This window comes from Neodiprion lecontei, chromosome 7, assembly GCF_021901455.1.
Source record: "Neodiprion lecontei isolate iyNeoLeco1 chromosome 7, iyNeoLeco1.1, whole genome shotgun sequence".
In the NCBI taxonomy this organism is placed as follows: Eukaryota; Metazoa; Arthropoda; class Insecta; order Hymenoptera; family Diprionidae; genus Neodiprion; species Neodiprion lecontei.
In genome coordinates, this window is record NC_060266.1 from 1,406,332 (window position 1) to 1,431,985 (window position 25,654).

A 25,654-nucleotide genomic window follows, 5' to 3' on the forward strand; every position below is an offset into this window, starting at 1 on the left:
CCGAAATTAGCTGGCAGCGCAAAAAACTCCCTAGGACAGAGGCACAGCAAACTCGGCAGTGCGAAAGAGATAAAAGATCGTTGACAGCACTGTGAGCTAATATCGGAACCATCTGCGTCAAACTATTAAACAGCCTAAAGTCCATGAAACTAGCAGTCTTCAATCGTCAATAGCACTTGCATGTGTGCAGTAATTACCAATTGGTTATCGACGACGTCAGTGTTTATGTTTTGTACGAGTTTATGGCTATTCTATTTGGATGATAATTTTAAGACTAGCACATTCCTGCGTGGAAGAAGAATACTTTAAATATAATAATAATTTTAACAAAACACTGCACATTACTTGACATGAGCATAATGAGTAACGCTGCGCTACTTAACCTGCAAAAAGAAGTCGATGTCATCCAAAACGGTGACAATTTACCCGAGGTAAGATTATTATACATAATAAAAATATTATTATATCCTTCAACTTTTATACTTTACTTATCGATACTTTTTTCTACTGCCACAATCCCATTGCAGAGCAGTCATGTTGTGACAGCAGAGTTCACGGGCGAGTATGAGCCAAATGATGTCAGTTACTGCGAAGAAATTATCATCTGCGACACATCGGCAGATAATATGGACAATGAGAATGATCAAGTGTCGAATGAAATCGAATGCCTCGATCCTTTGCACATTCCAACCGAGCTTGAAGTTCCGGTACAAAATTGATGACCAATTCAGTAATTTATTTGTCGATACAAAGAAATTTCTTTACTAACTTTTTAACCTTACGACAAATCAATGGCAAATTATGACTCATCTATCCCAATTCTTTTTTTCCAAAGCCGATGGTGACTATAGAAGGAAACGACCCCAAAACGACAAGGTACGTTTGGGGTGGTCACATATACACAAGGGAAGGAGATTCAACATCGTTCATTTGTTGTAATCGACAAGTCAATCAATGTAAAGGTAGAGTTGTAGTGAGAAATGGCACGGCTGACGAAGTTGAGCCACACAAGCATTCGAGAATCATGAGCAAGATCTTTGCAGCCGAAATAGCAAAGAAGTCAATGCTCATGAGGGCAAAATCTCAACTTTCGGTCAGTCTTCGCACCATTTATGACGATGCTTACAAGAGGTGGGTGTTATTCTCAATTAAATATATCAAAAAGTATGAACGAATAGCATGCAGAAAAAAGACGGATTTTTCCTGTATTAAGAATATTTTGTTTTGTTTACAGAACACCTGCGCTGACCTCGTTTTACAGTTACGAGGCCATGATGAAATTAATGATGAAAGCCAGGTATGGGACGTATGCATGCCACGAGCCGATACACAGGGTGAATTTTGATATTGACTGGGCAAAAGGTGCGAGTATTTCAAACGATTTAATAACATGTCTAGAAAATTGCGATGTTGTTCCAAGCGCACGACCATTCCAATGCTCCGTGATAATATTTTGCATTTTGTTGGCGCAGACTGGGCGGAAGAGGTCCCGGGACGAAAGCCAAAAATATTATGCAAGATGTGCCAAGAGTACATCTTTTCTCCATCGTCATCTAAGTTGATTCGTCATCTTCATTCCAAGTTACACACCACTAATGCAGCAAAGCTCACGGATGTTTCAAAAAAACAAAAGGTTTACAAACAAAGGCACAAACTACAAGCGAAAATCGATTGAGGATATTTGACAATATTTTTTGGAAACCTGTATTTGTATTTTTACAGAGAAGGCTCCTAGATAACTCGGATTCCACAGATAACGACGAAATACTGAAAAGACCGAAGATGGCCGACAGTCCGGTGTTTGAAAAAGACCTCAAAGTCGTCGTAGAGCCATCGCAACAGAAACGCAAAGAAGATCTCAAAAAGGCAGATCAGAAAAATTTACATAATATAGCCGTAAGAAGACAAGAGTTCATCGATCATCTGCTATTTGTAAAAGATCCTGTAGAGCCACTGCACCAGAAACGAAAAGAAGATTCCAAAAGCACGGACCGGCAAATTTCACAAAATAAGCGCCGGGATGATGCTGACGGCCTGTCTCGTTATCCGATAATGAAGCAACAGGAGTTTGCCGATCATCTGGCATTTGCAAAAGATCTCGTCGAGCTACCGCAACAGAAACGCAAAGAAGATCCCAAAAACGCGGATCAGAAAATTTTACTGAAAAAGCACCAAGACGATGCTGACCACCTGAATAATAATGAGAAATTAAGGAAACAAGAGATTGTAACTCATCTGATGCTTCCTAAAGAATTCGTAGAGTTGCCGCAACAGAAACGCGAGAAAAGTCCCAAAATTCTGGAGCAGAAAATAATAGAGAAAAAGCGGCAGAACGATGCTTACAATTCGATTAATTATAAGAAATTGAGGAGACAGGACACCGTCAATCATATGGCGTTTGCAAAAGATGTTTTAGAGCGACCGCAAGAGAAACGTGAGGAAAATTTCAAAAACGTAGACCAGAAAATTATAGAGAAAAAGCGGCAGAACGGTGCCTACCCCCCGATTAATTATGATAATTTAAGGAGATACGACATCGTCAATCATATGGCGTTTGCTGAAAAACTCGTAGATCCACTGCAACAGAAACGCGTCGAAAATCCCAAAAACGGGGATAAGAAAACTGTAGAGAATATGCACGAGGACGATGCTGAACGCCGGATTAATTATGAGAAATTTAGGACACAGGAGATCGTCGATCGTATGAAGTTTGCAAAAGACTTTGTGGAGCAAACACAACAGAAACGCGAGCAAAATCCCAAAAACGTGGACCAGAAAATTTTAGAGAATAAGCACCGGAACGATGCTGATAACCTGATTAATTACGAGAAATCAGGGAGACAGGAGATCGTCGTTCATCCGACGTTTGCAAAAGAACTCGTAGATTTGCCGCAACAGAAACGCGAGGAAAATCCAAAAAACTTGGACGAGAAAATTTTAGAGAATAAGCACCGAAACGATGCCAATGACACGATTAATTATAAGAGACTAGGAAGACAGGAGATCGTCGATCATCCGACATTAGCAAAAGAACTCGTAGATCCACCGCAACAGAAACACGAGGAAAATATCAAAAACGAGAACCAGAAAATTTTACAAAAAAAATGCCAGGACGATGCTAACCGCCGGATTAATGATGAGAAATTGAAGAGACGGGAGATCGCCGATCATCCGACGTTCGCAAAAGAAGTCGTAGATCCACCGCAACAGAAACGCGAGGAAAATCGCAAAAACGAGGATCCGAAAATTTTACGAAAGAAGTGCCAGGAAGACGCGAAATGCCCGAATATTTATGTGAAATTGAGAAGACAGGACATCGCCGACTATCTGGCGTATAAAAAAAAACTGACAGTGCAACCGCAACAAGAACGCAAAGGAGATCCCAAAAAAGCGAAACAGGAAATTTTAGAGAAAGAGCACCGTGACGAGGCTAGCGGCACGAAAAACGATGAGAAATCAAAAGGATCGAACATCACCGACTGTGCGACGTCTGAAAAACATCTCGTAGAGCCACCGCAACAGAAAAACCAAGAAGCTTCCAAAACCACGGACAAGAAAATATCGGTACGGAAACAAGTATAATAGAAAATTGATGAAAGGCTTTTTTCTTTCAACATTTCAGACAGTACAATACTAGTTTTTGTTTCATTTCAGATCGAGAGCCGCATGCCGCAATCGATATCACAAATCAAAATTAAGACCGAAAATAGTTCGGAACCTACGATATCCGCACAAGTTGATCCGGACCAAAATATATCGGTATGGAAACAAGTCTAATCAAAAAACTTATGTCAGTCTCTTTTTTTTTTTTAACGTTTCAGACAGTACAATATTACTTTTTGTTTCATTTCAGACGGAGAGCAGCACAGCGCAATCGATACCACAAATCAAAATCAAGACTGAAAATAGTTCGAAACCTACGTTGTCCGTACAAGTTTTTGAACCCAGTACAGGTCAGCCGTCATCGGGGCTTGATGTAACGTTACACATGCTGGGAAATGGCATCTGGAATTTTATTGACAAAAAGTTCGTATAGCACCGACCACAAAAGTTGTTGACAATTTTTAAGCTTCGAGTTTTGGATTGAGCAATGATTATACCAGGGTATTCGATTACAGGAACACCGATCGGTTTGGTATATGCAGTGATTTCTCCTACGGTGAAAACGCAGATGTCGGTTTCTACAAATTGAACCTCGATATTTATTCCTACTACACCGAACGGGGGCAAAAGTGTCTTTATCCGTACATCGAGGTGAGTTTGGCAAATAGTTCCTCAAAAGTAGTGAGGCATTTTCTTCATCGCTCGTTCCTCTTTTTCAGATACCTTTCGAAGTTGAAAACGCCAACGAGTCGTTCGATTTTCGTATCCAATTGAGTCCTTTCGCATACAACGTTTGTGGAAACTCGAAGAGTTGAACCGCTGCGCAAAGTCATAGAATTTTGAGATTTAGCGGTGAGCAAAGGATCGTCCATTCAAACAAGACGTCTTTGAACGAGGTGACAATGCTAATAAATCACGAAAAACGAGCTTCCAAGACGAGTTTCACTCTCATTTTGTGAACAATCTGCGACGATATAGCTATATTATTGAGCAAGGTGGGGATACGGTCGAGGTACAGAGACTAGAGGCAACTAAAAATAAAAATTCTCTTGGCGTCGTGTATCTGGGATTGAATTTTTGGAAAAAACGACGAGCTGGACATTCTCAGAACAACGGTAACACGTCGCTGGCTGTGACTCATTACGTTTCAAATTTGCGCAATACTCAGATGACGTTTCTTTTATTTATTTTTGAATGCTAACTAAATTTTGAATTCATCCGAATTTATTGCCAAGTTCCTGGATTTCATTTCAATTTCATTCGCTTATCCAGTTGTCAGACCTTTAAGCATCAAATCATTCATTTTATGACGTATAAAAATTGCCAGAACAAAATAAGGTGAAATTTGTCAGTATTTGTAAATAATTTTTTCTCAACGTTGACGTCGCGTTGAAACGTACATTTTATTTTACTTTACGTAACATTACGGTTATCACGCATAGCCGACATTTGTTGGCATACTCACACAGAGGTCTATTTTAATCGATTAATACGACTCGTGCGTGAGCGGTGCTGACCGATACAAATATAAACTTTCGTCGTGTACGAAAAAAGTTGTCCAGTTGTGTACGTGCAAAGAAGCTCGTGCTCATTTTTCCGACAGATTTTACCCGACATTATACATATTGTGTTGGTTTTTTCGTAAGTTGAAAAAATATACTCTAATTGTAAGAGTTTCACAGTTTCCTTGTCCATTCATCTTCCAACGCGTGCATAACAATTTGTATACGCAAGATGATTACTCTATTATGATACATATACATCTATTTTGCAGAAAGGTTGGCAAATTTTATTGCGAAAATATCTAAAGTTAAACGTAGCAAAGTTATGATACCGAGTAACGAGCCAAGTAGAAGACAAGTAGAATAAACGTTCAGCCCATTAAGAGAAAAAGAAAAAAAAATAAGAACACAGAAAAATCTTTAACTCGGGCAAAAAGATTTCAATTATTGCTATTCTTTTTTCTTAAACGTATTATATTTTTTTTTACTCTCCAATCATGATAATGAAATTTTGTTTTGCACACAAAAAAAAAAAAAAAATCAAGAAAAATAAACTTCTTCGTAAATGAATTGTTTCTAATACATAATGTTATATTTCAAACGGATCAGAATTAATAACGTATCTATGTATTATCACTAATATATTAGTTCTTACTTTTTACTTATTTGATTAAATAATTACACTTTCGATTTGGCATTTATACAAGACGCTATATTAAGAGTCAATAATAAAAAAAAAAAAAAAAAAAAAAACCCAAAAAAACGACAAAAAAAAAATTTCCGTCAGCGTTTGAACGCGTGCAGAAACATGCAGGTAATATCCATAACGTGTTGCATTGTATTACAGTATACAATGTAATATACACCATCGTCTTTGCTGCAATAATTACATTTATAAAAAAAAATAAAAAATTACAGAATTTAAAAAAACCTAAAACATAAGAAAAAAATAAAAAATCAAATCATCTCTCTGAAAAAAAGACACGTTCGTCACGTAGGATAACAATTGGCAAAAAAATGACTACGTTTCGAGTTCCTCGGTTTGGAATTTTTTTTGTTGTTTTTTTTTTCTTACTAAATCTCGTTCTGCTCTTTCTCAATTAAATTAAACACTGTGCAACACCGTAATATCCTGCGCGTATATTTCTATTGCTTCGCGTCAATGTGACGAAATGAAGTAATACCGACAATTATAAATATACGTAATGCGCATAGCAATATAGTACATCTGCATTATTTTTATATCGCTTAAATTATTATATTTTATACAACGATTAATTATTCTCATCAAAATAGATTCATAAAATTACAGTTATTATATATGTACGTTATTATATTTATGCTCTGTATGATTGCGTGCAGTTGCTAGTATTATGTGATATGAAAAAATATCAGGTATGATAAGGCCGATTTGATTTCATTAGTTATATATCTTTAAATTCTATTCAATTACTATTATTAATATCGTTATTGTTCTAGACTATTCAGGCGTTATGCAAATATCAATGTACACCGATACATTTGTATATTTAATACCAATATTGGGCAGGAAAGCTCGTTTCAATTCTATAATATTTCGCAAATATTGCAAGCCATTTTTAATTATTGCAATACAATATTAGTGATGTAATATATTGTTGTATCGTGTCTTGATATTTCTTTATACGTATACTACATACATAGGTATGTAAATATTATTTGCCCGACGAAATGTTAATGATTCCGTAAAATTGTCATCTTTATCATGTGTTTGTATACATGAAAAATATTATCCATAAATAAAATTGCATCATGCTTTTTTAAAATTTCATTTCATTCTCGTACCCTGCTGCATTTTTGTAAATCCACGCGTGCGCGTTTAAAAAAAAAAAAAAAAAAATTAATAAGAACAGTAACGGCATATCAGACCTACCGGTACCGGGTAGATATACAATAAATTATAACTTATAAATAATCGTATATATACTTCCGTTTTTCTCTGGTTTCTTTCTTTCGTAAAATATAATATCTGTATTTATAAATTAATACTCATAAGATACGACCCTTTGCGTAACCGTATTGTATCCTATTATCAAGCTACTGAGACGGTTGTCGGTTGGTTTTTGTCACATACATAAGTTGCACGCATATGTATATTATTACCAGTATTAGCCCGTAATAACGTTAATCATCGTAATTATCGTCGTCACTCGTAAAATACGCGCTGAACCGTGAAATAAAATCTATATGCATATTTATACATACATACATGCATTTATTTATTTATACAAAAAAAAAGAAGACACAACAAAAACAGAAATTTTTTTTTCTTCTAAATAAATAAGAATAAGGAACAAACTCGCCTTACAGTTATGTATGCATAGTGTATTACACCTAATAGTGAATGCATCCATTTGTGTATGCATAAGTTTACCACGTCAACGATAATAGTAATACCAATATTCATAGAAATTTGGGAAAAAGTTTCAGTACATCCATTTCAAAAAATTGCACTAGGCCGGGGGAAAAAAAAAAACACAGAACAAGAGATTTAAAAAAATCGCAGCAGTTGTTATTTCATTGTAAAGCGTTTGCGTGAATTTCAATCTCCCGTTCGGATGTAACGTTCGAAATTCAAACTAGAATCAGCACCCAATAACGCGCCCTTACACATACACAAATTCATACAAATACTTGTGCACAAATTTCCAATATGTCCACATTACAGTGGATCATCAATCAATCAATCAATCAATCAACAATATAAATTTAACTCTCATTTCATCGTACATCAGTTCCACGTCCTCATCCCGTTGTCACGTCTTTCCAACATCGCTCAGCACCCTTCTAAGTATGACTGACTTCAGGTGGGGGTAGAGGAATCGGTACATCGGAAACGGGTTTCGGCTGTTTCGCTTTTCTCGTCTTCCTGGGTGACTTGGATGTAGTTTTGGTAGCAGCAGCAGCAGCGGCGTCGACGTCCATCTGTTGCTGCTGGTGTTGATGTTGCCCCGGATCACCGCCAGCAGCTTGATTCGACTCCATCGCTTCGTCAGCAGTTTTCTTTGCACTATCCGCAACACCATCCTGTTGAGTTTCCATCGCCGTAACGGATCCGGATTTTTCAGTCTGTATCAACGCCTCCGTGGCAGCAGCGGGATCATCATTGGCCGCATCCTCGTTCATCGCTTCGTCAACGTTCCGACGTTCCTCCGGCCGATCCTGATCCTTAACCGCGGTACCCGCGTCGACGCCCTGAGAGTGAGTAACTTGATCCTTCGGCTGTTGCGAGAGAACGGAATTTTCTGGTGGCGGTAAAGGTATCGCGGCGTTTTCGTCCCCGGCACCGTTAGGATTGTTGCTAAGATCGCTCTTAACAGTCTCAGCGTCAGTCTCCATCGGTAATGCAGACTTACCCTGATCGGTGATTGCGGCGGTCGAATCGGAATTCTTGATAACTTCCTGGCCAGGAATCGGTACCTTCGATTCGAGCATCGCGATACAATCCTGTATACTCTTTATGGCGTTTTTCCTTGCCTGCCTGACCTCGGGTTTACCCTCGGTCTCGATGTCGTCGAGCTTGATAAGCTCCCTGGTCAACATTTCGTCGAGGTACATGTACTCCTTGCTCTGCCTCGAGTCACCCTGATACTGCTTAACCTCCTCCATGAGCGAGTCGACGTCATTCTGTACAATGGCGACCCTCTCCAACGGCTCCTTGGGTTGAATCTGTTTCAGCTTCGGCGGTTCAGCCGCTGGTTCATCTTCCCGCTGTTGCTGTTGCTGTTGCTGTTGAGCAGCCCGTTGCTTTTCGGCCTGCTGTTGACGATACTGTTGCTGTTGTTGCTGGTAGTGATTAGCCTTAGGTATCTGCTGCTCGTGCTGACTCGCCGCAGTCGCGGCCGGTTGTTGATGATAAAACTGTTGCTGCTGCGGTTGCTGCCATTGCTGATGATGCCTGTTGCCACCGCCTGTAAAGTGTTGATTGAAGTGCGACGGTCTCTGAAACTGCGGCGGTGATTGCGGCCGTTTCTGTTGCTGATGACCGGCGAACTGACCGGACGACGTCTCGTCGACGACGTTCTTTGGAATCACCGGCTCGTCCCTACCCTCAACGAATATCGGAATATGCCTGACGTTGCTCTTCTGTTGATGGGTTTGCTGCTGCTGTCCCGACGATGTCTGATGATTGGACTGACTATGAGGTTGGTGTTGCTGCTGCTGTTGAAGCTTAGGCGACATCGGCGGCTTAGCGACGTCGGATTGCTGTTGCTGAGGAGTAATATCGACCCTGGAAACGAACCGTTGATTAGGATTCGATCCCTGATTCTGTCCGCTCTGTTGTTGCGAAGCTTGCTGCTGATGACTCTGCTCATTGAAATTCTGTGCAGTCTGTCGATTCTCCGGCGGTGCCGAAGCGGATCGTTGACCTCGGTTAGTCTTCTCGTTCTCGCTGTTCTCCATGTCGTGACGATGCTGTCCAATGTCGACGGTGTTTCTCAGTCCGTACTGAGGAATGGGTTGATAGTGTTGATTGTTGCCCTTATTACTACGCTTGTCGTTCCTCTCACGTTCCTCCTGCTGTTGCTGTTCCTGGTAAATTCCGGTATCCGCCTCGCCGTGAGAACTGACGCCGCTTGCTCCGCTCGCCGCGCTTGCGGCGCTGCTTCCGCTCGCCTGACTCCTCGCGTCTTCGTCCGGATGACTCTGGTACGAGGACGAAGAGCCCAAACCCGAACCCCGCCTTCTGTTCCTCGGAGTGCCAAGGGGGAACGGAACGTCTGCCCAAGGCGGGCCCAGAAGGTGATCGGCAAACTCTGGATGGCGAGCAGCTAGGTCGTCCAAATGGGATCTGATGTTGCCGCCGGCACGTCTGCTGCCACCGTCGAATCCGTCGTCGTCGAACGGGAAACCCTGAAACGATATAATCCAAGGTTTTACGTTAGATACAAGGTATTTCGTTTTCTTTTTTTTTTTTTTTAATTTCATTTTTCTATCATTCAAGAATTAGTGTTAGATTTTAGGTTGATTCTCATAACTATTGCAGCCGAATGGCCATTTTGGCACTGCCTATACAACAGCATGCAGTGGTTAGCGGCAAGAAAAACCGATAATCTTTATCATCATCATCATGATCATTACCTCGATCATATTTCGACGGTATCGATTAATCGTTTTTGAAAATTATGAAATGGTAAATTAGTTGCGATCAGTGATATAACGACTGGGCTGCAGGATTATTATAAGGCAACTTCGATTAATCGATTAGTCGGATAAACGATTAAACGAAAAAACAATTGATTGAAATCGTCGATTAACCGAGTCGTCGAAACTTCCAATTAATCAATTAATCGCACAGCATTAATACGTATACCTATAACTTATATTGGACTCTTTAACGAATGAAATAACAGACACGACAAGGCCTCTAATACTGCACGTACGGTTATACCAGGTATACATTATCATACTCTATGAGACGAGAGGGAAACACGGAGACGTGAAAAAAGACACTCGTTCACATTGAAGAAAAACAATACGAGTGTAATTATATCGGTTTCTTTTTCTTATTCTCATTCTGGTTCGTTTGTTGTTTTTCTTTCGTTTTTCGTTTTTTTCTTGTCTTCTTTTTTTCATTATCTTTTCTTTTCTTTTTTTCATTTTACATTTTCACAGACCGCGGCGCGCGCGTTTATCGTTTGTTCCACATCTGTCTCTACGAACAGACATTCTCCAACTACCAACCACGATGATACCCGAATGCCTGCACGTTACGGAATCTACATAATATGGTGAAACAAAGGTGTAAACGATTTTTTCGAACAATGAAATAAAAACGATAATATTTAGGCGTTCGCTAACTTCATACTAACTCGACATATTTTCACTGTACGGAAAATTTCCGCCCGCAAGCTGATCGTAACAATATTACGTACTTGTGCCAGTCGAATTCTTGACGTCAAGCTATAAAGCGAAAGATATTCGACCTCGAATCGAACTCAATATGGTTAATGAATTCGGGCCTCTATCAACATCCCTGCAGCACATATCCTTATCCTATGCTATCGCATCGTAATCACTGTATACGTATATGTCTTATTGCGGTTGACGTTGACAATCTTAAAAGAAGCTTTTACACACACCTGTACAAACGTAGAATAATACGTATACAGCTATACGTGAATATATGTATACGCTTCCTGGTTTTATCGAACGAGTTATACTCAAGTTCGTTGCACGAAGGAGGAAGAAGTAAAGAAGATGATAATTGAATCGAGTGACGTTCGTTCGTTCGTTCGTTCGCGTTATATAGTGGAGGAAAACGTATGTATAATATATTAAAAGTTGAAACACGATTCCATCGATCCATTGATTGATTGATTCGTTCATTCGTTCATTCGTTCATTGATAAAACGCTGTACGTGCATACATGGATATAGGAAGGTGGTATACACCGTGAGTCGTACATTATTAAAGACATACGCGAATGGAATATATAATTACACGTCCATCTTTCAATTCAAATATTACTATTCAATATGTATTTACGTACACGCTGGCTGTCAATGTTTCAAACTGATTCACGTGTCCTTAAAATCACCGCCAATTCTTCTTTCGATGCCAAATAGGTGTATAACAATAAATCGGTTTTAACAAAAATGACGATTAAGCGAGTAAAATTATCGACTCAGGACTTGTGTCATAATATTCAGTTCAACGTTCTAACTGAACGACTAGGATACAGTCGATAGGATTGTATGTTTTTCATCTATGGTGAGAAGGTTGATATCCACTTCAGTCTGTATATCGATAAGTTGATTTTATTTGCATTCTTTCTTGCTAAAATGAATATATTATGCCAGGTATTACGTATCATTTACAGCCATGATTTCTCCATGGTATGCAAAAATTATCATGAAATTCAGTGTACCAAGTCGAAAGATTGAGGTAATTAAGCACAGAATCTTTATTAATTAAGATAGATTTGAATAATCACGAACGGATTGACAGGTTGTGGGAAAAAAACAAGTTTGAAATAATTCAGAAACAGCTACTTTTTGCGAGATCGAAAAAATCGTATAAAAAAAATCCCGAAGCAAATCAAAAATGGTGAAGGGAAAAATCGTTTCTCGCGTCATATGCGGAGTTGATCTTTCCTTCTCCTCCTAATTTTTTTCTCGTATATGCCGATAATCGTAGGCGGCGCGTGTCTCATTCTCTCTCCACAACTTATTATAGAGGCGTTGGTACTACTGACGTCACGGACTGACGTCGTCGTCGTCTTAGTTTACCATCCCCCGCAAATATGATAATCATAATAACGAAAATACATCAATCTTTAAAAATATATATATACATATATATTTTATGAACTAGTTCTTTGTGTTTCGTTTTTTTTCTTTGTTCTCGTTTTCTTCAACCCTGATACTACTTCGGATACTTACACGTGAAATTGGCAACCTTGCTGAATTTAATACAGGTATATACAGATGCAGATGGTACAGGTATAACCTGTACACGATATAAAAAAAAAAAAAAAATTTGTCACGCGCATGCAGTAATATTATAGCAGCTGAACAGAGAACTGCATTAACGGTGACGTGCAACTATATTTGGCACCTACTCGCTTGCTTATACAGAGAATATTTCTTTGTCAAGCATTCATTCGGGTTGAAACGGAATGGAAATGAAATGTGCATAGATAGGGAGAATGTAAACTGACAGTCGGTATGTTTATACAGTAAAACAACCGTTTGTTTTTTTTTTTTTTTTTTTTTGTGTGTATAATGCAAGGTTGTTGTATTAGCGCTACCATACGACTTGATTAATTAATTGTTCGCGGGGAAAAAACGACAACGATCGGGAGAAAATTGATAAGAAACTTGTTACGTCGAGAGATTCAAAATTTGATATCAGATTCGTAATAAGCGACCCTAAAAACCACGATATGCTATCTTGTTATAAAAATTTACTCGGAAGAATAAAGTGTGACTCAAAGGGTTAAAGGGAAGTAAATTTATACATTTACACGTACATATGTATATATATACACACACACACGCGCACGTACGGAACATTCGCGAGTGTCCTCCCATCCTTTTTCGGAAAAATTAGGTCACGGTGGCGTTTCGACACAAGTTTTTTTTCCTCCCCACCCTCTCTCTCTCTTTTTTCCCTCGCTGCTCGCTGCGCACAGATCGATTATACATACACAAGGATATTATCCGAAAAGGCAATCGTGCGTATATACAATGTATATCAAGATTAAAAACAATTAAAAACTGGGTTTTTCTAATTCTAATGTACACGGATTGATTTATACAGGTATATTTATCTATATAAAAGAAGAAAAACAACGACTTGAATGGAGAAAGAAAAGAGAAAATAAGGAAAAAAAAAATATTAAATCGATTCGAAGCGGGGTGAAAATTACTTTTGTCAATTTGTACGTCTCGCTTATATCCTGTTCAATATTACACATGAATACATATAAGGTGTATACGATATGCTTTCGTAAACGAATGACGCACCGTCCGTGGCTATATAATTTATACAGTTTTTTCTTTTTTTTTTTTTTTTTTTTTTTTTTGTTTTCCGTTTTAGTTTTCATTTTCCGTCCATTTTTCACCCTCTTTACCCAAACATACGTTTCTTGATGAATTTAAAATTTCCCTCCTCCGCCACTCTTTCCCTTTACATCGTCGTAAGTGGATAAAAAGTGCGCGGATTGCTTTAATTTTTATTCGTTGTCGTTTTTGTATCGAAATTCTCCGACCGCAGAAGCAGAGATCAGCATCAGCAGAGATTTCAAGCGCAATACTTAAACTTCTCGCCCACGCCGCTGAATTCAGTAACCCTATTTTTGTGCACAACGTTGCCAAACCTTTCCGTTCGCCAATATACCGCACACTATATATATATATATATAATACACATCAAGTTTTACAGGTAAATACGCATGCGTGTTACAAATTTTTTTTCTTTTCTTTTTTTTTTTCAAAATTCAAGTCTAAAACATTGTTCGAAACGACGAATAAAAAAGATACCGTCCAAGTTTCACATTTTGATATTGAAGAAATAGAAGCAAAAGAGATGAGAATGGAAGAAAAAAAGAAAAAGAAGAAAAAAAAAAAAAAACACGGCAAATACACCGCATCGTGTGTATATTTGTTATTAAAAAACCGGTTTTCTCTCTTGTCCGTGTTTAGTGAATAATTATACTTATTCCGCACGTTCGTACGTTCGTATGTATTATACATACACACATGATCTTGACGTGCAGTTCGATTTCTCGCCTCACCGCAAGAAGAAGAACGGAAAACAAGGTGGGGAGGGAGGAGATCGGTTAGATCACGAGTAAAAATATGTAAGAGACAGACGCAAGTGTGCGTACGTGTTAAAAATGTTATGTGCAAAAATTTCGTACAATTTCAAACCAATAACACACCGTTTAACTCTCGATGGATGGGGATTGTGCCTGAATTGCGTAGAGCCGCGTGAGAAAACAGCGGCGTTATAACGATCGGAAAAATAAATTTCATTTTCACATTTCACACACACACACACACGTATATTGTGTGCCTTGTAATTGAAATACGTACACGTATATCGTACGCGTAAGAAAGTAGAAGAATAAGAAGCGGGGTAAAAGCAAACTATAATTTTGAGGAAAATTATATACCGACAAACGTACGTCGGATGAAAAGAGATAAAAATTTAAATATGCAACGTAACTATCTCATGCAAATTTATAACACAATGCGCAAAAACGCAAACGTTCAAGTAAAAATTAAAATACAAACGCTTGTTAACTTGGATCACGTGTTACGTGTGTTAATTTTGAATCTGACAAATTTTCGCTGTCCTATTTTTTTACTCGTCGCGATGAAAAGTAAATAAGTAAATGATAAATGACTGAAAAAAAAAAACAAAACCCACGACAAAGATGAATAATAATAACAACGACGATGATGTCAACGATTAATTTGTCGTCTTCGATTCGTTTTGTTTTTTTTTTTTTTTTTTTTGCACAACTTTACCCTTTCAACTTTTATTTTTTTCTCTATTCAATTGAAAGATACAATTAATGATAATTCATCCGAGGCGAGGTGATGATGACGACGATGATGACGAAGATGAAAACAACGACAATAATAATAATAATAATAATAATAATAATAATAAATGAATAGGTATCAAAGGGTATTGAAAGATATAAAAAAAAAAAAAATTAAAAACTAATGTAGACATGATGGAAAATAATTCTTTCGTTCACCTTTTTTTTTCTTTTTTTAGGGTTCAGTTTGTATAATATTTATCGTTTTATTATGCAATTCGAGAAAACTTACAGGAAATGCACGATCCTGCACGTACTGTCCAAATTCCGGTGTAGTGTCCAAGATGATAGGAGAGTCCATGATTCGCTTTTTTCTTTTCTTTTCTTTTCTTTTCTTTATTTCTATCGTTTTTCTTGACGGTTTTTTTTTTTTGTACACGTTTGGTTCTTATTCTTTCCGATCTTTGTTATATAGAAATAAACAACGATGCTGGTATTATTTACTTGTGAAATATAGTAAAAATAAGTAGTAGCAGCAGTAATAATAATAATAATAATAATAATAATAATAATAATAATAATAATAATAATAATAATAATAATAATAATAATAACAGTAGTAGTAGTAACAGTAAGAATACGTCGATTGGCCGAGATTTTATACCGAAACTACCAAGTAAGAAATATGTCTTTCGTTTTTACGATCAAATTCAAGTTTTGAAACAAAATAATTGTAATTGACGGTTTCAATTGATTGTTCTCTGAGGGTTCGACGGTTGAGTAGGTAGGGGAAAAAAAAAAAAAAAAAAAATAACGAAACAACAAAAATTGCACGTACAAAGCGTGGATTAGAAAAACAAAAGTGTGAGGAAAAAAGAAAAAAAAAAGAAAAACAACAATAAACGGTTTAGAGAGAGTAAAGAAAAACCACAAATAATTATAAAAATCGAATATGTTACGACAAACGTTATTTATTACATTACGTATTATATAAAACTAAGAAGACGAAGATGAAAAAAAAACCACACATTTAATACGTGTCAATCAATGTGTCGTGTTAAGTAAACTATCTATCAAATTATTATGTACCAAATTATATTTACCAAAATATTATCGGACTGGCGAATTTTTTTTTTTATTTTAAAAAATTTTTTTTCATTCCTTTCTTTTTTCCGAATTTTCTTTTGCTTCCGATTCTCGTTGGTCGTTTTTTCTTTTTCTTTTTTTTTTCAACAGCAAAGCGATTCAATAAGCGGTTTTTCACACAACTGCTTCAGCAGGACACACCACAAATCAATTGCAGGTTAATTACAATCACAAATTACACGTATTTGAAAACACAAACGGTTTAATTAAATTGTCTCGATTCGTTTCTTCTCTCTCTCTCTCTCTCTTTTTTTTTTATATACACATTACTGTTGTTATCGCTATTGTTGTTGTTGTTGTTATTATTATTATTATTATTATTATCGTATCTATTACCTTTAATTTTCCGCAAGTTCTTTTCTTCCGCGCACTCGTATCTAGAGTTTTGTACAGCCGATCCGCACTACATGTATGATTGTCGAGAGAGCAGGTACGGAGGTACGTATATATACAGAACGCACGTTATACGCATATAACCTAGGTGTATTTATTTTCCGTTCTGACTCACTTTCGTGGACCGAACGAACTGCCGAACTGCCGACCGCAAGTCGCCAGCATCAGCGACGATCACGTCGGCTGTTATAATACGTATCTCTGGGTATCTTCCACCACCACCACCACCACCACCATCACAATCACAATATCACAATCGCAATCACCGGCACTCGACTATATTGTTACCTATATCTCGTAATGGTGTACTCACGATGCCAAAAATAAACGACAATAAACAACAATTAACATCACCTCGTTTGCTCTCGTCAAAAACTTCTCACGTCATTCGTTCGTTTATTTATTTATTTATTTATTCGTTCGTTGAAATAATTTTATTTTATTTATTTGTTTGTTTGTTTTTTTTTTTTGTTTTAGAGAAATTTAGAAAAGAGGACGAGAATCTTCTACGATGTTTTGATTTTATATTTAAAATATTTTTTACAACAATATATTATTATCACTTTGCGCCGCGTTTTTAGTTGCAACGTTCCTTACAACAATATCCGATCACAGCGTTCATCTTTTGGAGAAGGAGGATGAAGATTATTTTCTTTTTTTTTTCTCTCTCTCTCTCCTCGAAACCCCCTTTTTTCTATTTTGCTTTCAAATTTTATCGTTAAACTATTATTATTATTACCATTATTATTACCTCGCTGTTATATATTCACGCGTTGCGTGTATGATACATATAATTCATTGAGAAACGATGTACACATGATATATTTGATAAATATAATATACATACGTACATGTATTTATTCTGCGAGAAAATGAAGTAACAAAACAAGTGAAAGAAAAGAAAAGAATAAGAAGAATTATTACAACGAAGGAAACTGTACGAGAAAACGGGGAAAATTACGCGCAGTCCGCTTCTCTCGGCGTTAAAACCTTTACTGAAGTCTAGAGGGTCGGGCATATACGCGTTATATCTCGCTGAAACGAACGGGTGAGAGAGGAGAGAAAAAGACGAAGGAGAGAGAGAGAGAGGGAATCTATACTCTGACTATGAACAAGAACATATGTGCACGTGTATATATATACACACACATACATTACAGGTGCTCTCCGACAAGTTAAACCTTACACACTTGTAAATTCCTAAGCATAATACGTACACGGATTATATCGTTAATACATCGAAAAAAAAAAAAAAAGAACACGCGCGTGTATTCACGCATATTGTTGCACTCTTCGAGATCTCTGCGAAAAAAAAGACCGAGTGAGTGAGTGAGAGAGAGAGAGAGAGACAGAGAGAGAAGGAGAGGAGAGAATTTCGATGCGAGGCCGTAAGGAACATTTACACGTCATGTGTTTGCGTGTGTCATATCGCTGTATTATTCGCGGCTGTTCCATGGAACGTGCCAAGTCATTCCACCGCCTTCGAGAAACGCACCTCGCGCGATCTTTCTACAACATCACATGCGTGTGTGTGTGTGTGTGTGTGTATAATATATAAAATATAAGTAAGAAACGAACGAATATCACGTTTAACACAAGGAATGATTTCTGGAATGAATCGATCGATCGAGAATAATGTTACCGGCACGGAAAGACGAGTCGTTGTGTTATTTTTGTACGCGCGTGTTACATTTAGTTATGTTTATAATGAGAATTAAATTTTATTTCACACGTTGTACGCAGGTAACGAGTTCTCAATTACGGTTGTACGCATTTATTTTACCGTATCGTACACGCTGCATAATATTATTCGAAGGTGTCGGTGTTCGTTCGATTGTCGATTTTTTCGAATTTTTTTTCTACCATTCTTCCGTCGATTCAATTCGATGCAATTTTAATTGCATATGGTATATGGTAGATAAGTACTGCGAATAAATTTAGAGGCAAGAATGTTTAAGAAAAAAAAAAAAAAAAAATTACAAACGATAAAATATAGCAATACGAATTACATTGACAAAGAAGAAAGAAAAATAAAATGGAAAAATGGGTAATTACGAGCATACGTATGTACACCTAATGTACGTATACATATATGTATATTATATATCGGTATGTGTTTAACGCCCCTCTCGCCGCGACGACGCGAGGAGAGAAAAAACGACTCTCCCTGACTCAACCTCGGAATCGACCGACTTTGTTACGTGCGCGTATGAGAAACGTGTTCGTTCCGTAAGTATGGGCGTGTGCATACGTATACATACGTACATACCGGCGAACCGATGCGGCGCTCACCTTTTATAGTCTTTTCGAAGTGCTGCTAGTTAGTCAGTCAGTCAGTCAGCGTAATGCACAGGCTCACATGTATGTAGATATAGGTATACATACATACATACATACATACATACATACATACATACATACATACATACATACATACATATACCGTGCGTAAAGATTATTATACAAGTTTTGAATCGGTGCAAATCGTCGCGCGATATTATGACGTACGATAACTTGTTTGAGGGTTGGGAAAAATTTTCTATCGAGACGCGCCCGGGATGTTCGGGATCGTTGTTTAAAAAAAATAAAATAAAATAAAATAAGAAAGGAAAGCCTGAAGATATCAAAGTGTCCCGTATAATAGACTAGAAAACCTGTCTCTCCGAACCATTTCCGCTGTAGACCCAAATCGGGGTCCGATATATGGAGGTACGTGCATATACGCATAGGTATACATAAACAACCTGCGTTGGATAGATTCCATGGAAGATAGCCATGTGTGTGTGTAAACGCCCGTATACCTCTCCGAGTGCACACCTAAACCATGTATTGATTAAGTAGGTGATATAAATTAGTACATAAGGAGAGTGTATACAAGTTGGGATCGATTTTGTGGGATCTTTGCTCGTAAAGTATGACGACAAAGGAACCAATTGCCTCTCTTTGCAGACAACGAGTGTACGTACAATGTGTATATATATATATGTATATATATATATGTGTATATATGGGGCATTCCACGTCAAACTAACGCATCATCGGCTTTCGCTCCCCGAGACCCTGATGCCCGATGAATATTGTTGATATGTTTCGATGAAAAATTATACCTACAATTATTTCGAAATATTTCCACAATTTTGTAAAATTGACGAATCGAAAATGCATCTTTTCGTCACGACTTGAAAACGGGATGAAAAAGTCGAATCTCTTTTTCAATTATTCCGATCGGCAGTGAGAAGAGTTATTGTTAGTACATGTTATCATGTGGCAGTAAATAATAACAGAGACACAAGAATTGACGTGTAAGGTTGTCTGCACTGCAAATAGTGCACAATCATCGTCGTCATAGTCGTCGAATTCGTCGTGGTTAATTCTGGCTACTGATTAATCCAATTCAAATCTCATGCGTGATACGAAATCATGCACGCCCACGCAAATTTTCGCGCCAATTAAACAAATATAAACGGATATAACGTGCATCGTACGGTTCGTATTTATTGCAGCTAAATTTATTAGAAAGTAGAATACGGAAGATATTTATTAACACGGATGCGAAAGAAATAATTTCACGCGAAATGTGAAGATAAAGAAAATAATGCTGAAAACGAAATAAAATCTTCTGTTACATGTATACGCGATAATGGTGCTCAGAAAAGTGAAAGAATGTAGAAAATTGAACGAAAACAAAAAATAACGTATTGTTATATTATTTTATAAAAGAGAATATAACAGTCGAAGAGCAATTCGGAGAAAAAAGAATAATACAAGTCTCTTTGATTTGTTTTTTACTTCTTGTAGAATATTATTTTAATTCTTTGTATTACAAAAAAAAAAAAATTGTACAGAGATGTAAAGAAACCGCGTTTTCTGGTTTTAATATCGCGAGAGAAATGCGATGGAATTATTGCGTTGCTCGCGGGTGACGACGACGATGATTTGACAGAGGAATCGTAAAACAAGACTAGAGAAGAGGAGGATCGGCTAAAGGAAGTACGAGACTCTAGTCGAAGTGGTGAAGGAATTTCGTCTGTAGAAATGCCAGACGAATCAATGGCAGCTATTTCTAGACGAGCAGCAGCAGCAGCAGCAGCAGCAGCAACGGCAGCGAGATATGCCGAAGACCGACCGCTGACAACGAACTAAAACTCTCTCTCTCTCTTTCTTCACAATTATTTTTACACAATGTTTGAGGACTTTTGAACAAATTCCTACAATTTTCAACTAACTCCAGTCTGTTTTACGAATAATATACGACTCGATGCACGGATCCAGATATTACTACGCAGCATCAGCGTCAGCGGAATGCAAGAGGGGTGAAAATTAGATCAAAGATTTCATAGAGAGTCGTAACTTGTGTATTATATAGGTACTGCTGAACTTTCTGCAGCTGTTACAACGTAACGACGAATAATGAAACTCGATGGATTTCCCCGACCCTCGCGTAATATACGTTTCGTACATCGATATTGCGTTATTTTTCCTCCTACTATATTTTTGCTTCTTGTACATCTGCTGCGTTTGACGGAAGTAAAAGATTGAAACTCTTCTTTGAAGAAAATCTTACGAAACAAGAGGAAAAATAAAAAATAAGGAGGGAGAAGAGAGAAGGCACAATAAAAATAAGGTGCCAAAATTATTGTGATATTATCGTATCGCAGATGATTTGAAATATATAATATATATAATAGATGTAATTGTTCTTTTTTTATTTTTTACCTGCACAAATCATTTTTCCGTCATCACCATTGCTGCCTAATTAACGAATCAAAGTTTGGTGTCACACGTATATTACGATGCATAGGTACCTTTAGTCAACGCGTCGTGTATACATATTAGAATGAAAATTTTTTTTTTTTACTCAGGCGTACGCATTTAACATACGTTAGAATGTGTACGGATATGTACTGTATACATTTAGTTACACGTATAAGTGAAATATTTAGGTTAATTTCACCGTTCTCTTCTCACTGATATAAAATATAAAGGAGGAGAAAGAGAAGGAGAAGATGACGCACATGGAAAGCGCAGGATCATATAACGGTGAATTCTCAAAAACTATTAGAAGCAAATACACGTATACACTTTTAATATACATTATTTTATATAAATTATGTATAATGATAAATATTTTAATTCCGATCCACGGGTTTTCGATTTTCTTTCATTATTATTATTATTATATTTTCCAATCGATTATTATTCCGCACAGAAACCGAAGAGCCAGGGAATAGGTGTAGTTAGTTAGATACATATCTACATAGATAGGTATACGTCTTGTACGTCTATATACAGGCAATGATTGTTCGACGCGACCGGAATTCGTATAATAGCCCGTCTATTGTGTGAACCTATACCTATGTCGTACACCTATACAATATATTTGCACGCATATACCAAGTTATGTATTTTATACCCGTGATCGTCACTATTGTCGTCATAGTCGCGTCGTCGTCTTCCTTCGATGTGCTAAAACACGTTTCCGTGTCAACAGAACAGACGCTCGACATTTATTCTCCAGTCGTCTTTTCGTTCTCTTCTTTTTTTCCGTATTTCATCGATGCGCGCGAAAAGAGTGCTGATATACCAACCTACCTACGTACATTTATACCTGTACATACCTATATGTGTGTATGAAAGACACATTCTACATGTTTGCGCATCATTCAGCGCACGCGACCTACTTAAACGCCCACCACCGCACCCCAATGTCGAGTTGTAAGTTTTGTGTACACTTGTATTTATAATACATAATACACCCACCACCCACATCGAAATCCGTCGCTGCAGCCTGTAAGGCGATGGTTAGTTTTCCCAATTTTTTCAACAAATATGGCGGCGGCTCCATATTTCACGTATTTTTCCAAGATATTTCGGAAACGACTCGACGTATCCGGATGAAATTTTTTCCTACGGATTACTTTCACCGGTTCAGGGTCAGCCAACGTTTCGGAACTCTCGATTTTCGCTTGCATTCCTACGATTTGTTTACCTTTTTTTTTTTTTTTTACCGCTTACGCCATCGTCTGAATGAAATCGAATGCATTGGGTATACGCATAGCATTTTTTTCGGTGAACAAGACGTACTGTGGGGTTTATCTGTGGTATGTTAGTAAAGATGATAACGTATAATAGCCCCTAGACATATATTTTTGTCGATTTGTTGTCTTTTTTTTTGCCTCTGTTCAGTCACTATCTGTTAATTCTTTGAATCGAAAAGATTAAAGCTGACACCTTATCTTTTATCAGAGATATTTGAACGAATCATCCGTGATACTTGGATTATATGTATTCAATGAACAATATATCGATGTAATTTTTTTGCGGATATACATGGTTTTAGGTATAACATCAATAATAATATACACAAACAACGGTATTTCGTAATGAGAACCGATGTATAAAAAGATTACAGGTATACAGCGGGAAATTTGTTTAAAAAGAGCTAGCAAGTAGAATGTATTTGTAGAAGAAGTAAAAAAGAGAAAAGAATATATTTCTCGGTAAAGCGTCGTCAGAGAGTGTATATGAAGGAGATGAAGAAGATGAAGAAGAAGAAGAAGATGAAGAAGTGGAAAGCGAAAAAGAAAACCGACGTATATACACATCCAGCTTATAATTCAGTTTTAAAAATAGATAGAGAATATTTGGGATGGGCTCGAGTTTCTTTTATATACTGTATATTATAATGCCAACAACCTAACACTGCGATTTTGTTCTTATCATTATTATCTTTGTTATTTCATTCCAACTTTTCTTTTACCCCGCAACATCAAAAGGATCTAATTTACCCTGAAATTCACGATACTGCGGATGAAAAAATAATTCTTCAAAGGAAAATATGTCTTGTTATTATAAAATAACAAGAGAACTCGTTAATTTTTTCAAGTTCCGACTTCATTACCGACATGACGTCATCGCTCGATACATGACGCAGATAATTAGCTACTGTACCTACTATGCATGATTGCGCGTATGTAAACCTACCTAATCGAACATTGAAGGGTAACAAACTGGAGTGATCCTAAATCTCTGTTAAGACAAGAACAACTCGAACGTAGCCTAGAACTTTTAATAGCTAATCGTTGTAATGATCATAATCACCAGCATATTATACCGACAACGATCTAAAACGTATCTAGCTGGACCGTTTATTTATAGTTACAATCATCTTCGTCAAAAGAGAGTCGGAGCCGAGCGCAGCAGTTGCTGCTGCTGCTGCTCTTGGCACAGAAGTCATGCATCATACAAACGACAAAAAGATTGAAATAAAAAGAGTATACGAAAATTAAAGAAAGAGGACAAATTGCAATCTCCGCCAAGTGTTTATAACAAAGTGACAGTTTTCTTTCAGCTTGCTATTCTCTACTGTTTCTTAAAATCCAAATAAAAAAAAAACAATAAGAAAAACATCCTTCCCCACCCTCGAAGCATGAACATGTTTTTCGAGAAAGATGTGCCTACATTCTTTTTTACGAAATCTTTTCATCGATTCCAACCAACACGAACGCATCGTCCGCCATCTGATTGATGATGCATGCATGCGATATATATATATATACATATAGGATCATAGTCGACGCGCGTGTCAGCGTAGAAAAACACAACAAATCGTTACGCAACGTGCGAACGAATACCTGCGCTACGCAAAACTTTAAAAAAGTGTTACGAATCTATGAAATGCAGTAAATTACAACTAGGCAGAGCGGTAATTCATTTTTTCAAAACTTGGCCACCTTCAAAGTCACTAAAAAATTGCAAAATAGTGATTTTTTTTCGCCCAATGTTTCGTTTCTTACGCTAACGTTACTGACTTCAGCTTGATGACAAAGTGTGCATCGTAAGTATGCAAAACAAACGAGCATCGATCGATGAAACCTGAAATATAAAAACTTGACGCCAAGACCGTAACAGGAACAACATTGCGGACGTAAAAAACGACCGTAAACTGTGAAAATTTGCAGAATCTTCTAGCGAGTTCTTTCAAAAAAATACCATAAATTATGAAAATTTGTACTGACCCTTGGAAAGCCGGTGTGATGACGTTCAAAGGGGTGTTCGCGGTCCCTGGAGCCGCGTTGCTGACTGCTGCCGGTGCTGGCCGTGGTCGGTTCGAAGAAAGATTTACTGTCCTGTTCAAATTGTCGTTTTAGCGATTCCATCAGATCATCGCCGTTGTTAGCTGCAGCAGCAGCAGCGTTAATATTATTGCTACCACCACTGCCTCTAAGTCTGTCACTGAACCTGATCGGTTTATCACGAAAATAATATGACATACTTGCCGATTTCCTGGTACGCTATTAATTCGCGTGTATGTATATATATTTTTTTTTTATTTTAAATACCTTCCCACCTCTCTTATTTTACTCCTCCGTAAAAATATAGAAGAGAGGCCGAAGAGTAAAAGAAGTTAGAACACAACACCGAGTACTTGCGAAAAAAACAACGATTATTATCGCTGATCGACAGTTGTAACGTTCACTAATTTTTTATTTATACCTACATTCACGTTGCTGATGTGACCGATATTTATCGTAGTAGGAAATCGCATAGAATTTCGTTCAGCATCGAATAATTAACACCACGCGTCGGGGAATAATTCGTGTGCGGAAAGTAGAAAAAAAAAAATATATATATAGAAATAATGAAAACACACACGACGCGAAGAGAGTATACGGGGCACACAATGCTGAAACTCGGCGAGTTTCTAGTTGTTATCAGCGCAGGTAGAGTGGGCGGTTAGAATGAAACTGAATCAACGAACACCGTCAACGGTGAGTATAGGAGGGAGTCGGTGGGTTGAATTACAAGGTGAAGAGCTGCGCCGCCGGGAACAGTCGAGAATATTCGTCGGCATTCTGGCGTGTTCCTCGCGGTGGCGATTATAGCTTGCAAAACTAGTTCCGCGCCGTTCCGCTAACCGCTTTTGGCAGCACCAGCGGCACGCGCGACTGTCGAATGTTTGTTGCGTCATGGG

General features: G+C 37.5%; 2 protein-coding genes across 9 annotated transcripts; one reads left to right on the forward strand and one right to left on the reverse strand.

Annotated features, from left to right (window-relative positions):
• Positions 1-82: 82 nt before the first annotated feature.
• Positions 83-5,858, forward strand: LOC107220591 (glutamic acid-rich protein-like). 3 transcript variants are annotated; one of them, XM_046745230.1, is made up of 10 exons: positions 83-431; positions 528-730; positions 836-1,131; positions 1,214-1,362; positions 1,473-1,633; positions 1,723-3,564; positions 3,655-3,759; positions 3,854-4,026; positions 4,119-4,254; positions 4,323-5,858. In XM_046745230.1, the coding sequence occupies exons 2-10, from the start codon at positions 719-721 to the stop codon at positions 4,416-4,418; spliced, it is 2,970 nt and encodes a 989-aa protein (XP_046601186.1). In that variant the 5' UTR covers positions 83-431; positions 528-718; the 3' UTR covers positions 4,419-5,858. The 3 variants fall into 3 exon arrangements, with proteins under 3 accessions (XP_046601186.1, XP_046601185.1, XP_015514734.1); XM_046745229.1 differs by having other exon boundaries at positions 528-707; XM_015659248.2 differs by having other exon boundaries at positions 85-431; positions 528-707; positions 1,235-1,362.
• LOC107220597 (BAG domain-containing protein Samui) lies at positions 4,988-25,473 on the reverse strand. Of its 6 annotated transcripts, none has more exons than XM_015659256.2 (3): positions 25,181-25,473; positions 24,699-24,809; positions 4,988-9,998 (listed from the first exon to the last, which is right to left on the reverse strand). In XM_015659256.2, the coding sequence occupies exons 1-3, from the start codon at positions 25,226-25,228 to the stop codon at positions 7,932-7,934; spliced, it is 2,226 nt and encodes a 741-aa protein (XP_015514742.1). In that variant the 5' UTR covers positions 25,229-25,473; the 3' UTR covers positions 4,988-7,931. The 6 variants fall into 6 exon arrangements, with proteins under 6 accessions (XP_015514742.1, XP_046601188.1, XP_046601189.1 ...); XM_046745232.1 differs by lacking the exons at positions 24,699-24,809; positions 25,181-25,473 and adding exons at positions 15,434-15,603; positions 17,532-17,679; XM_046745233.1 differs by lacking the exons at positions 24,699-24,809; positions 25,181-25,473 and adding exons at positions 15,434-15,603; positions 17,528-17,671.
• Positions 25,474-25,654: the final 181 nt, after the last annotated feature.